General features: G+C 38.6%; 2 protein-coding genes across 2 annotated transcripts; one reads left to right on the forward strand and one right to left on the reverse strand.

Annotated features, from left to right (window-relative positions):
- Nucleotides 1-288: 288 nt before the first annotated feature.
- On the reverse strand, nt 289-3,738 carry LOC139732213 (bifunctional protein GlmU-like). The gene is made up of 3 exons (XM_071643095.1): nt 3,574-3,738; nt 2,253-2,351; nt 289-441 (listed from the first exon to the last, which is right to left on the reverse strand). Exons 1-3 carry the CDS (start codon nt 3,736-3,738, stop codon nt 289-291), a joined length of 417 nt encoding a protein of 138 aa, XP_071499196.1.
- Nucleotides 3,739-5,703: 1,965 nt separating this feature from the next.
- Nucleotides 5,704-11,381, forward strand: LOC139731914 (protein FAM161B-like). Its single transcript, XM_071642793.1, has 5 exons — nt 5,704-7,266; nt 7,621-7,844; nt 8,297-8,536; nt 9,646-9,745; nt 10,808-11,381. The coding sequence occupies exons 1-5, from the start codon at nt 5,704-5,706 to the stop codon at nt 11,054-11,056; spliced, it is 2,376 nt and encodes a 791-aa protein (XP_071498894.1). The 3' UTR covers nt 11,057-11,381.
- The last annotated feature ends 2,058 nt before the right edge of the window (nt 11,382-13,439 follow it).

Below are 13,439 nucleotides of genomic sequence, written 5' to 3' on the forward strand. Positions count from 1 at the left end.
TTTGTGATTTTGATAAGGTTGTAAGAAGGGTGATGTGAGCTATCATAGGATATTGTAAAACTTCAAGGAAAATCATGAGCTCTGTTTGCAAACCCAGATGGTTGCTTTATGGAAGGTGATAAACACATGACTTTTCTGGAGAGGAGGTTGTTGTGGCCATCATACAGCAGGTGGTTGCTATACACAGATGTGACTTTACATGAAATGAATGACTGCTGTCCAAGCCAGAGCATCTTACACTATAATAAATACAAAAACAGTATCCCCTGGCTGCCAAACATCCATGCCTTAGGTCTTTTCAGTTCTTTCATGTATTGTGAGTTCCTTGTAGCCTGTTTCTTGGTCCAGACTGCGGTCAAACTCCAGCTGGGGTAGTTCACCAATGACTATTTCTGCTGTGGTGAAGACTACAGCATCACTCACCAGGTGGCCTCCAACCGTCTGAAAAGACACAATGTTTCAGCAAGCACTTATTTTACTATATATTGTTTTCGGCACATGACTGTGTTAAAGGAGAATAAAACCCCAAAATAATGGTATGTAAATTGAGGGAATACAGCAATATCCATAGGAGACATTGGTGAATGTTTGAGGAAAATTGGACAAGCCGTTGAAGTTTTGGAGCTGCCAGCACTGGATGAGAAGACTCCAACACTTTGTGACTTTATGAATCGAAAATGATGTAAATGAAATGTTATTACAAAAAATCAACACCCCCCATCACTTTTATAGCAGAATGAAAGAGAACTTCACTTACCTCTTTCTGAAAACAGGAGGAACTAGAAAAGCACTCTGAGAGGGCAGACCTCCGCCAAACATGCAGCTCATTTCCACCCATACGTACTTATATAGCATTGTGTGCTGAAAGTCGCCCGATTTCCCAATATAGGAGCCTTTGATACGTCATACACCCTCAGCTGCACGGCGCACCTCGCCCTAGCAGAAACTAGAGCACGCACTTCAGTGCGTGCATGCAAACCTCAAATACGCGCAGCCTGAACTCGCAAGTTCATTGATCCTACCTGCCAAAATATAAAAAATCCTTCATAAATTCCCCCAAAATTCTCGGATCACTACCAAAAGTTAATCGTTTGATACTTGTGTCTTTTTCAACCTTTCCTGCAAGTTTCATCCCAATCCGTTAACTATTTGAGTTATTTTGCACACGGACAAACTAACAAACAAACCAACGGTAACGAAAACATAACCTCCTCCCTTGGTGGAGGTAATAATATTCCCACTAACATGTTCATATGTCAGTGACAAGAGGAGGGAATGTGTCATTTTATTTTCATTTTTAAATGACATTTTTGGAATTCTTACTGTATACTTTTTACAATATGCGACATCACAAAATGATCTACCAGTAGTCTTCATATCCAGTGATGGCTGCACCAAAAATTTAAAAATTTGTAACCTTTCAACAATGGATAATCCAACTTTCCTCAAACTTTTAGTGAAATATATGAAGTTGATGCTACATATCGGGGAATATTTTGGTGAAAGAGGATGAGTGAAAAAAAAAGTTGGAATAGTTGGATGTGAACATACACACCTTGTGAAGTATAAATGGACTTGAGAAGCTTTTCCCCAACAAAGAGTAAAACCTGCAGTCATTCCTGCAGAAGTCAAGCCATTGCTGACTTTCTAAAAGGGGGGGGGGGGGGGGGAGGGTTTGACTTGAGCATAATGTGCCTACAAGATGCATACTTACTTAGAGCTTAATCAAGATATACACAAAGCCTGGGCTTATTTCAATGTCTTCTACTCGCATAAGCCGTGTAAGCTTGACTTTGTTCAGATGGAGAACAAAAAATTTGGATGACTATTTTTAAACTATAAGTAACAGAAAAGACAGATCTCCTAGGACCACTTGGTTTGAAGTTTTTGCTTTGTAACTGTTAAAGACCTGTTGAAATGTATCAGTATGTGATGATATTAAATAAAGACTCATATTATAAAGAGTTTTCCCAAATATGATTCCTATTCATCAGTTCTTTGTTTGTTTTCAAAGTTTTCCCTTATTTTGCCTAACTAAGTCTGTGTATCAATAACACCTTTTTTTGTTAACATAGCACTGTGAGTACAGCTCAACACGGACTTAGAGAGGAAAATATGCAAGGTAACATGATTATATTTCTCCTTGAAAAGAGAAACTGTGTCAAAAAGTATGGGACTCAAACTCATACATTGCAGATTCATCGACAGTGCCTGAAGATAAATAATTCGCTTTCAGTTTCTGAAGACCTCACCTTTCCTTTATCATCCGACAAGCAAACATGGAGATGGCCTCCAGCAGAGAGGCTTCCCACAAGAGAGACGATCTCGTGGTTGGTTTCTACATGGATAATCTGGAAAGAGATAGTTCCAATACATAAGGCTGGTTGTTTTGTTTTGTTTTCCAACAGGGAACAGATTTTCCCATGTGTCTTGATGTAATTTCACTACCATTTCTCAACAAAATATCTGTAGTGCTTGCTCTTTATATAAATGCACAGCATACAGTGTATACTTAACTATATTCTGATTCTCACATATCTACAAAATGAATAGAGGAATTCTAAATTCTAGTCACTTCTATAGCTATTATAGCTTTTTGTTTTTTTTTCAGACCTCTATCACATGTACACGGCAAAGCCCCCTCAAACAGCATAAGAACCGAAAAATTAATACATGTATTAGGAAAAGAAAAGAGAAATAAAATCGCATTAGAACAGACTTGTGGACTATGTGGTACGTGTCTATTTGTGATTACAGGTATGTATGTTTTTGTGTCTCCATGATATTCATTTGGTGTGGCTGTAGCATAACTAGTTTGGGCCCAAGGATTACTTTGACATATGATTAAGAAAAAAAAAAATGCTGAAAATTGTTGTCACATTCAAATATACTAAAGCACACTTATATCTAGCTCTTGTCAGATTGATGTAGTTCTTAATGATACATTTGGTTGTGTGTGTGTGTGTGTGTGTGAATATATTCATGTTTTTCATATTATCAGAGACTCCAACCTCAAGCACCTTCTGATCTGGAGATTCTCCCGCCCGAAACCCCTAGCAAACGGGAGACTCCAAGATGATGTGTGCAAAGCGCGAAGTTCCTAGGATTCTAGATGTTCTCTAGTGCTATCTAAGGCTTATTTTTTCAACATACAATAGAAATAAGTAAGAAATCCTTTCCACCGGGAGACACAGAGCCAGGGCGGGAGAAATGAAATCTCAAACGGGAGAACGGGAGATTGTGCAAAAATGGGCTTTCGGCGGGAGATCTCCCGTCGAAAACGGGAGAGTTGGAGTCTCTGTATTATATACTGTAGTCACTAGAGAAGAAATGCTATCACAAAACGTACTTTGTTGATTGCTATCTTGATCTCAAAGTACTGATACATTTTTTATAATATATAGTATATAAACAGTTGTATGTATATATAAATAAATAAATAAATAAATAAATAAATATATATATATATATATATATATATATATATATATTGACACATATCAATATTGCATATTATGACTATTTGGGGAATGCATCTCGGGGATTCTAACAGCATGGCTGCATGTTGCTCACCGTTACAGAATCAGCTAGTCTAAGAGTAGCTCTCTTCAGACTCCCTACGCAGGATAAGATGAATGCGGCCTTCAAACCATGAGCCGTCACATACTGGAGAAGTCTGCTTTTTAGTTCCTCCCCAGGTCTCAGTCGAAGGCAGTGACATCGGAGACTGCTTTCCATACTCAAAGTGTCATCCTTGAAACAGACAAAGAGGTCGCAAAAAGAATGAAGTCACTTACATTGTATATTTCCTCCTGAGATACATTTGTTTTTTTGATCAATGCACATTACCGAATCATCCACACAAACAAATTTGTGGTCTTTCAGGAGAAATATGTTACACATGATGGTATGATAATGCCAGTAGATACAATTCTTTGGTTAGGCTAACCCACTTCAAACATATTCCAGGTCCCCAGGTACTATTTCTGATATCACTTAGTTGTTTTTGGCAAGTTAACAAAGTTGTGATACAGACTATCCTCGCAAGCTTTTTTCCTCTATATGATTCAAACCAATTTGTCATATACCTACCATCAAATGCATTTGTTATGAAAGAATACTTCCTCTGAATTTGAGGAATAACATCAGTGGATTCTCGTCTGTTTATAGACTTGTTTTTGTTGTCTTTTTTCGGGGAGAGGTTAGGCACAGTATGCTATGATTCTAATGGTAACTGCATTATCATATGCATTTTGAACTCTTATGCTGTTTTCCACAAGGTGTCATGACTTTCTGAACACACACACAATTTAGATATTCACATACAGACATATCTGAACATTGCTTCCATTACATTGGTCAATGAATGAGATGGTCAATTATAAAACTAATTGCCCTACATGGATGTACAACAGTTGCAATAAAGAAATAACTTGACAGAAGACTTTCATGACTTTGGTTTAATCTCATTCACTGCACTGTAACAAGAAACTAAGACAATTTCAAATTATTTAAAGATGGTGTTCAATCTGGTGCATACTTCGAGCCATGATTTCAACACAAACACATAGGCCTATAGTAGGTGAACCAGCTGGAAAAAAAAATCTTGAAACTTTTCGCTTAGTGGGCATATCAAAAACAAATTTAAATATCTGTAATACAGGATTTGGAGACTTTTTTAATATTCTTTTTTTGGGTACGTGGTGGGGGGGGGGGGGATTCAGTATGAGAATTTGTTTATCAGAGTGAAAGAGAATTTGGTGAAGTGCATGAGAGGTGGCAGCCCTGCTTCTAAGTTCAAACAACAGTAACAATTAACATGTATTCATCACTGTTCATAGTGGCTCAATCCGAAAGGGTTAAAGGGGTGTATAGTTTTGGTTTAGATGTTGAGATGGGGATTGAGGTTTTTAACTTGTTATGGGGAAATTAGAAACCACTTATATGAAATACTAGAGAACATACAATTCTAGTAGGAGGTATTCAAAGTTTATTTGACAAAAATTGGTTTTGAAATGGCCAAGATACAAAAACAAAGGTCCTAATAATGAAAGGTGGGACCTACCTTATTCGGGGTCAGTTTGTTTCTAATACTTTGTGTTTGGATATCTCCGCCATTCTAAAACTGATTTTCGTCAAATGAACTTTAAATTCCTCTTAGAATTGTGTGTTCGTTAATATGTCATATAAGTGGTTTATAATCATCTTGCTAACAGTTAAAAGTTGGATCCCCATCTCACTCAAAACTAGAGGCTATATACCCACCCACCCCATACAATTATTTAACCACATATACACCACGTTTTAACAAAGTTTTTAAAAAAATGCAAACACCCACACCACAATAAAAAATGTGGTAAAGCTTCTTGTTCTTCTGTCTGCCTCCTTCAATAAGACTAGAGAAGCCTTCCTGAGAACAGTGAAACACAGGCTAAATGATTGTACCTGTACCTCCTGCCTGGCATGAAAGGAGGGGTACAAGCTGGATCTCGAGAGGGGGATACTGGCAACCCCGATTACCACTGCACTGGCCGGTGTGATGTGGTAGGCGATTGATGCCGTCCGCGCTGGCGCTGCCGCATACGCTCGATCCCGTATGTGTACAGAGTTCGACCACACACACTCGGACGTGACTCGGATCGGACTCACATATCACACACTTGAATATGATTATCTGTGCAGTGACCGTTGTCAATTATCAACATGGCAACGGGACATACATTGTCCGTAGTTACCAATTCCTGTGTAAAAAGACCAAGAAAACCGAAAACCAACTTACCGGAGAGTCTCCTTGAGAGCCAGAAATTTTCCGAAGGGTCCAATTTCAACGGAGATGTATTTTCCTCTTCAGTTGGTGTAAACGGCCATAGAAGTGCCTACCACCAAGATGACGACTCGCACCTCGCTCAGTCCCACGTACGCGGAAATGTTGCTGGTTCTGCGATCTGGGCCGAGGACGCACTCATTGACCAACTTACTCATGATGTGGAAAACATCAGCAGTGAAGAGTTCTACGAACGATTACAAGAGCTGAAGAAAAAACATCGAGCAACCCTAGAATCTCTGGAATCCAGGTACAATGAGAAGTTATCTCACAAACGTCGACAATCAGCCGACTACGAGTACGATGATGACAGTGATAGAGAAGAATTATTGCATGAGACAGCTCGGTACTCAAGTCCAGCGAACGGCATTCACAGGGTTAAAGGGATGACGAGGAGCGGTCCAGTTTATGTTGCAGAACATAAACATAAGCATCTTGATGATGACTTGGAAAGGTTTAATCAAAGCTTACCTGCATGGTCAGCTTTGCCGAGAGACAATGTCAAAGATATGTCAGCTAAACCGCCAAGCGGAAGACCACATTCTGCATGGAATGACCGTTCATCCAGGTCCCGCAATCACACTCCTGACCCTCACCAGAAGAAAGATTGGTCAGATATTACGTGGACAAGTGGTAGTGAATGTTCAGCAACGACTGAAGAAATCTTATCGAGTGTCAACACATCCCTAAATTTGACGTTGAGCAAGCAGCCAGGTTCGCCAGCAAATGTGGTTGAAAACATGTGGGATGATTTCAACGTTGATTCATATGCCCCACGCTCCCGTAGTCTGTCAAGGTCATCAGCACGTAGTTCCACAAGTCAGCAGAGCAAATCAAAGGAGTGGTCACCCAAAATAACAATACCCAAGCCTTTTTCCATGACTATGAGAGAATCAAGTATCGAACAAAAGAAGACCACTAGAGCATCAATGGAAGTAGAACAGAAGCGTCTTGACAGAGAGAAGCAAGAAGAGATTGAATGTCAAAAGAAGTTTAAAGCAACTCCAGTGCCAGCGCACACTTTCTTACCCCTCTATGATGAGCTCATGTCTCAGCAAGCAGAGAAGTCAAAGACCAATAGAGATAAAAGTAAGCAGAAGATCCTTGAAACCCAGAAACCATTTAAATTGACCGACACAAAGAAACATCACCGATCGCATAGTGCTCCGTTGTCGATGAAGACAAAAACTCCCAAATTTAAGGCAAAGCCTGTGCCAATGTCTGTCTTTGACCCCAGGGTTGATGAGCGCATCCTTGAGGAAGAGGAGTACCGCAAGATACGTATCCAGATGAGAGCAGAGGAGATGCTCAGACAGTCAACCCTTCCTCCAAACATGCAAATACGCGGCAAGGAGTACACTGATGGGAAACTGCGAATGAGCAAGATGAGGGAACGGGAGAAATTGGCATTCCTGACAAGTGACCACAAATTTCAACCACAGGTAAGTTTAATCCAGATATTCTTTATACATGTATGCTTCCAATTGGGCAGTTAACTTTAATTGTGTATAAGCAGTGTAAATGCTATTATAGTTATGAATTAAGATGTCTTTTGCATTACAAATTAAATAATGTGATCTTACAGAAAGCAGCCAAAAAAAAAAACAAAAAAAAAACTTATAATTGCTTACTTTCTTAAGAACTAATCCTCTTTCTATGATGAAGTATTTTTATTCTTATGATGTCCTTTGAAAAAAGACTTTGCTAATAAATATTAGAAGTGTTGCAGAATGTAACACTGTGTGCAATTCCATCTTTACAAACAATTTTGTTCAATCTTTGTCTGCATTCAACAGGTAAATGGGGAGATTCCTGATTATGACGAGTTGTACCACAGGTTCCAGGCGGAGGTTCAACGGAAGAAGAGAGAGAAAGAGCCGACAGTGGTCGAGCCCTTCAATCTTCGAACAGCGAGGATCCCATCTCGCAAAGCAAAGATCATTGCAGAAATGGAAGATGAGGAGAGGATGAGGAAAGAGGCTCTGCGAGGAACACTATCAAAATCAGCCTCATTAAGAAGGTATGCTTGCAGTCACACATGTGCAAACAACTGCGAAGTGAATTTCTAATTACATTTTAGATAATTGGAATGTAATTGACAATGTACATATTGAGATGCATTGAAGAGAAGTATCAGCAAATGTTATCTAACAGGGAAGATGGACCTCTGTGTGTGTCTGACATGTCATCCCCTTCAAACGGCTTTCTCACAAACTTCTATTCAAAATGAAAATCCTGAATGACCACTGGGCTAAAAGGTGCCAGAAAGTGCCAACCTGCCTAATATGATTGCGTTGACTTCTTATGTACATTTTGCATATGAAATGAACGGACAGTTGCAAGGCATTTTTTTGTTTATATTGTATAAAGAGATCCAGATTTGCAGTGCACAAATTTACTTACTAAGTTTGCAATATGTAATATTGTCCTTTTCTTTCATTTACTTGTATTACAAACACACAATCTGAACAGGTCCATCGATAGTGGGGATACCATACCATCAAAGACCACAGCATCCACCGAGCTGAGGAAGAGTGTCACAGCAAGGGCTCTGATGGACAAAGCTGAGAAGGAGAAGGCTGAACTGGAGAAGCAACGGCAGCAGCGCTACAAGCAGAAGCGCCTCCAGAGATTCATCGCAAGCAAAGCTCAGGCCAACGACACGTCCAGGAGCTTGGAGGCTACCAACCATGAAAAGCTGAGGCAGTACAAGTCAGTGCATTGCAGCCATAAGAGAACATTCCTAGAATCAGGGCTCAACATTAGCAGTGGCCTGGGGCAACTAAAGAGTGATGTCAGGCCACCAATTTTCCAAATTGGCTATCTTTTGGTGGCCCGAATGGGTCACCAGAGAAATACAAACATAAGTTAGTGTCGCGCCCTGCTATGATGATGATAACATTGATAATGATAGATAGTCTTATTCTTCGATTATTATGTTTGCCTTCAGTCCAGTGAAGCCACATTTATCGCATTTCAACTTGTTATAGTGAATATTGATTTGGGGATTCTTCGGAGGGTTTTCTGAAAATATGTGAAAGCTGACTTTGAGATGAAAAGAATACTGCATGAATGTACACCCTCCATGCTCTCTGTAACATTCTTCTTTCTCACTTAATTCTGTGTGTCTGTATTTGTTAATGTACTGTATACGCCGTTATTTTCGCGTACAGATATTTTCACGAATGACGAGGTCATAGACATTTTCACGAGGTGTTGTTTTCGCGAGTTGACGCCGACGCTTACGTTAATGCTCTATCAGCAAAGCGCAAGGAGACAATTTCGCGTGTTGTTAAATTCGCGAACCAACTGCAATTCGCGAAATTCGCGAAAATTAAACCCTCGCGAAAATAACGGCGTATACAGTAAATGAAATTATCAGGTATATCTGAATAATTGAAAAATGTAACAAATGCAAACAGAAGAAAACTGACCAGAAATGAATATAATTTATTAGTGGAAAATTAAGCATAGAAAATGGGATTCCATCAAATGTGTACACAAAAAGATAAAGCATAGGGTAGACACTTAATGTCTTCTCATCAAGCAACCACTCTTTGTAGTTTGATATTATTTGACTGAAATCAAAAAGTAATAGTGTAGGCAAATTCTCACATGACATCCAAAACAGAAGCATACCTATGGCAATTTTGGTGTCAAACATTCATCTACCCTAGATTTTTGTGTGGATGTGACATGAGAAAGTGTAAGTTAATATTTCAACCATCCTGATCAAAGTATTCTGAGTGAAATGATGTTCAAATATCCCTGTTCATGTAACATATATTATGTTTGTCATGTTGTCTTTCTTATATTTGTAGGCAAGCAGACAAGGAGAGGGAGGAGGAATATGAGAGAGAGCTGCAAGAAATGATGGCCAGGATTGAATCACGCCCTCTCTTGTTTGAAAGAGAGACAGAGGTAAGTCTTGTTGCTGATTTTTTTTTCTATAACAATTTTCTACACTAAGTAAAACAATGATATGAACTAAATTGAAATGATCGTTCCTTCTGTTAGATACCTCTCGAAACTGGTGTATGTGTCTGCTTTTTATCGCAATGGTGGCATTGCTTTTAACTGGTTAAGATTATATTCTCATTCAGTTTGGTTTGTGTATTGCACTGGGACAAAGCTCTTGCATGTTTTTAGTACAGAAGTATTCGTATGTTTTGCATTGCTTTGTTTTGAGTGAAAAAAAAAGAGAAACTAAACTAGAAATCATGATGCCTAATTATTCATACAGTAGATACAAGCTGTGCATGATATATTTGGTAGGCCAGTCACAAGAGAGCAACAATGAAAGACAAATTAAAGCATATTGAAGGCATTGTGCTGTTAAAGATGATAGAATGAATGTGATTATGTACAATGTAGAACCTTATGTTGTGTTCAGAATTATTTTCCCTATCTTTAAACAGCTCATTTTAGTTATTTGATGTCTTGACACTTTCCACGGCAATTTGGGTATGTGTCGTAGATGGTACTGACTCATCTCTCGCCTGAATCTAAATTGCAGTGGCTGCAATGAGTTCATTACTGGCATATTAACTTTCTCATAGAGTGGCTGTCACATTATTATCTACCTACAATGTATGACCAATCCACAGGTCATGGCAGGGAACATTTTTACATTGTACTTCATATGTGCATTAATTGTACATGTTATGAGCCATTTTACATCCTCTACTTGAATGATTTAATGAAGGAACTCGCACCATGAAATTAGATCTATGGATACTGTCAGCAGATAAAGACAATACGTATGTGTTGTGTGATAAATAAAGAGAAAATACTTGTACCAGTGACCAGCAGCATCTGTTTCTGTCATGCCATGCTTCTTTCAGTTTTGATTTGGTATGTAGGGAAATAATTACAGGTATAACATTTTGTACTCCATTCTGTCCTTGATGATGATGATGAATAATCACAATGATGAATCACTCACATCTTTGTGTTCTATGTCTTTCCCTTCACCACTCACAGCTGAACGCCAAGAAACGGGCGGAGCGAAAGTACGAGGAAGCGCTGAGGAGCGCCGGCATCAGCGAAGACTTCCTGGTGAAGAAGGGTCGCCGAGGCGTGACCGCATCCTCCAGCAGCTTTTCCAGGGGAGCAGGGGAGGAGGAGAGCGAGAGCGAGGCCAGCTATAATTACGGAGACGACGATGACTTCGGGCAGGACAGCGATGGTGAGAGGGATGAGGAAGATGAGGTATCTTCCACTGGAGATTAGAGTTTTTTTGAGAGGACAGAATTCCAAATGGGATCATTAGCTTTTGTTTTTGTTTGTTTTTTTCTTTAGAGCAGGTATTGGCTTTAAAGTAAAACTTGATATGTGAGAGTAGATATACTCTAGATAATTTCCTCTTTTCATGCTTGATCCCATCGATATTCTTGAAAGATCTCAAGTTGGAGCAGTCAAAGCCTTTGTCCAACATGGAGATTCTTGTTACAATAATTGATCTTCATAAGGCATTGTTATGGTTAGGTCTTATCAGAGCGTGGCTCAAATTAGAAATTGATCATTTTAATGTAAGCTCATGTTTGTAAGATAGTTTGTATGTACATAAATGTATTATAATGCCCTGTCACAGTCCCTATCAAGTTGTCGTGTGAATTGAACAGGATTACGTAGCTCAACTGAAACAAGAAAACAGAATATCAGCAAATCACATGTTGTTATTGTCTGCACTGACAGCTATTTTGGCCATTGACCTTCACCTCATATTTATGACATTTGACATTCTTATCCAATGGTAGTAAGTTTTTGTTGGTATGAGTGTATCCACACTTCGAGTCCATATCAAATTAGATATTTTGTCAACAGGAAATGCAAGAATGGACAAACCTTCAAACAATCCATCAGCACTACTGTGAAAATTGATTACTGCAAGATTCAGAGTCAGGGTCAAAGTTAGAAAGGTTGAAATTCATGTGACAATCTTTGGGTTCAGTACAAGGGAATCTGAATGAACAAAAAAAAGATAAGAATAAAGAAGATGTTCAACCTATGTACAAATTGATCGCTGACATGAAAGGAAGTCAAACAATTTATGATAGTGTAGGCAGAAACATATATACACACCCAGTGATAAAAGTATCACTTCTGTGGTGTTAAATTTTATGGCTCATGAAGTTCATCTAGAGTTACATATCAGTACTGGGTAGACCATTTCTGTTCTCTAGGATATGTTAATGTTTATTTCACAGTGCACAACCTACTATTCAAGACTGTGTTCAAACATTTCTCTCATCTTTTCATCATCATAGGCATTGATACTGAATATTCATAATGATTAAACTCAGTAGAATTTATACAGTATATTATATGTATGTCGATAACCCAGTTCAACAGTACTGAAGTTTGTGAGAGGACATGTGGTATAATATTTGGATGAAAGATACTGTTGTATGTGTACATTGATTCCAGTGGCAATCATTTGCTTTAATTCTGGTCTTGTACTAAAATCTGAATCCCTCTCAGGTTCAGCACCATGATTTTCTTCAAATTTCCTCACTCTTGAGAAATATATTTTGATTTCAAAGTCATTGTCATGGTTGTGTCTGACATAGATAGACTGTCAGGACTTGGTTCAAATTGGAGGTTGATCCTTATCTTCTCTATCAAATAGTAGTGAATTGTGTCTTTCAAAAAGCTGCAGTCTGTACCATTACATCTTGTACAAGCCAACACATTACTTTCTGTTTTTGTGAGTTGGTGATTTTTCTTGTCTTTTAATTCATCTGTGCCTTGTAAGTTGTACATTCACAGTTCTGTGATGTAGAATAGAAATATTTCTGTGCAGGCCTGTGTTGTTTATTTTTGTATCCATTTATCATTATCATCTTTAACATCCATGTCACAGTGCACGGATGCTATAAAGTACTTGTACATATTCACAATTGCATAGATTTCCAGTGCAGACACTCGACCTGGGGACCGTTTCATGAAACTTTTTGTCGGTGATTTACACCGACACCTGTTAAAAGCTACTGAAATCCTTGCGTCTGATTGGCTGATAGCAAATTCGTCGGTGAAAACCTCCGACGAACTCGTTGATGAAACGCCCCCTGATGTCCTAGTATTATTAAAACTTGTCGGTTGCAAGTCGGCAGCATTTAATTCTGATTGGTCCATGTTAAATTGCAAGTGACTGGTGGCTTGAGCAGTCATTTCCTAAGTTTAATGTGAAGAGACAAAGTCCAGTGATGAAATATTTGAATCCTTGAGTAGGCAGACCCCATATTTGCATTTCACAGAATATTGCTTGTAGTCAGTACTACATCATGTCACCTCAAGAGATGTCATCGATATTCCTACTGTTATACTGTTGTATTGATTTTCAGTGGAAAGCTTTGTAATGTATAATACAGTTACAAGTTATTCGAGTCTATGTAGTAATACCTAGTGTATGATAAATACTTTATGGTTTGGATGTGAATTCAATTTGCAAACTACTGATATCACCTTGACTTTCTGTGAGTGTCAATATGTGTGAATAATTGAAATAAAATGTTAGCTGATGACAACTAGATGTGATATGTTTACTGAATACACTGTTCTTGAAGACTTCCTATATTTATGACGTATACATATGAATGCTCTACACTGTGTG

Source organism: Diadema antillarum, unplaced genomic scaffold (genome assembly GCF_040938485.1).
Source record: "Diadema antillarum isolate AM-2024a unplaced genomic scaffold, OU_Dant_1.0 scf00000023, whole genome shotgun sequence".
In the NCBI taxonomy this organism is placed as follows: Eukaryota; Metazoa; Echinodermata; class Echinoidea; order Diadematoida; family Diadematidae; genus Diadema; species Diadema antillarum.

Coding starts and splice junctions, on each gene's coding strand:
- LOC139732213 (XM_071643095.1), bottom strand. CDS start 3,738: ATGGAAAGCAGTCTCCGATGTCACTGCCTTCGACTGAGACCTGGGGAG. Junction 2,352..3,573: donor GACTAGCTGATTCTGTAACG/GTGAGCAACATG, acceptor ATCTCTTTCCAG/ATTATCCATGTAGAAACCAA. Junction 442..2,252: donor TGTCGGATGATAAAGGAAAG/GTGAGGTCTTCA, acceptor GTGTCTTTTCAG/ACGGTTGGAGGCCACCTGGT.
- LOC139731914 (XM_071642793.1), top strand. CDS start 5,704: ATGGCAACGGGACATACATTGTCCGTAGTTACCAATTCCTGTGTAAAA. Junction 7,267..7,620: donor ACCACAAATTTCAACCACAG/GTAAGTTTAATC, acceptor TGCATTCAACAG/GTAAATGGGGAGATTCCTGA. Junction 8,537..9,645: donor GAAAAGCTGAGGCAGTACAA/GTCAGTGCATTG, acceptor TTATATTTGTAG/GCAAGCAGACAAGGAGAGGG.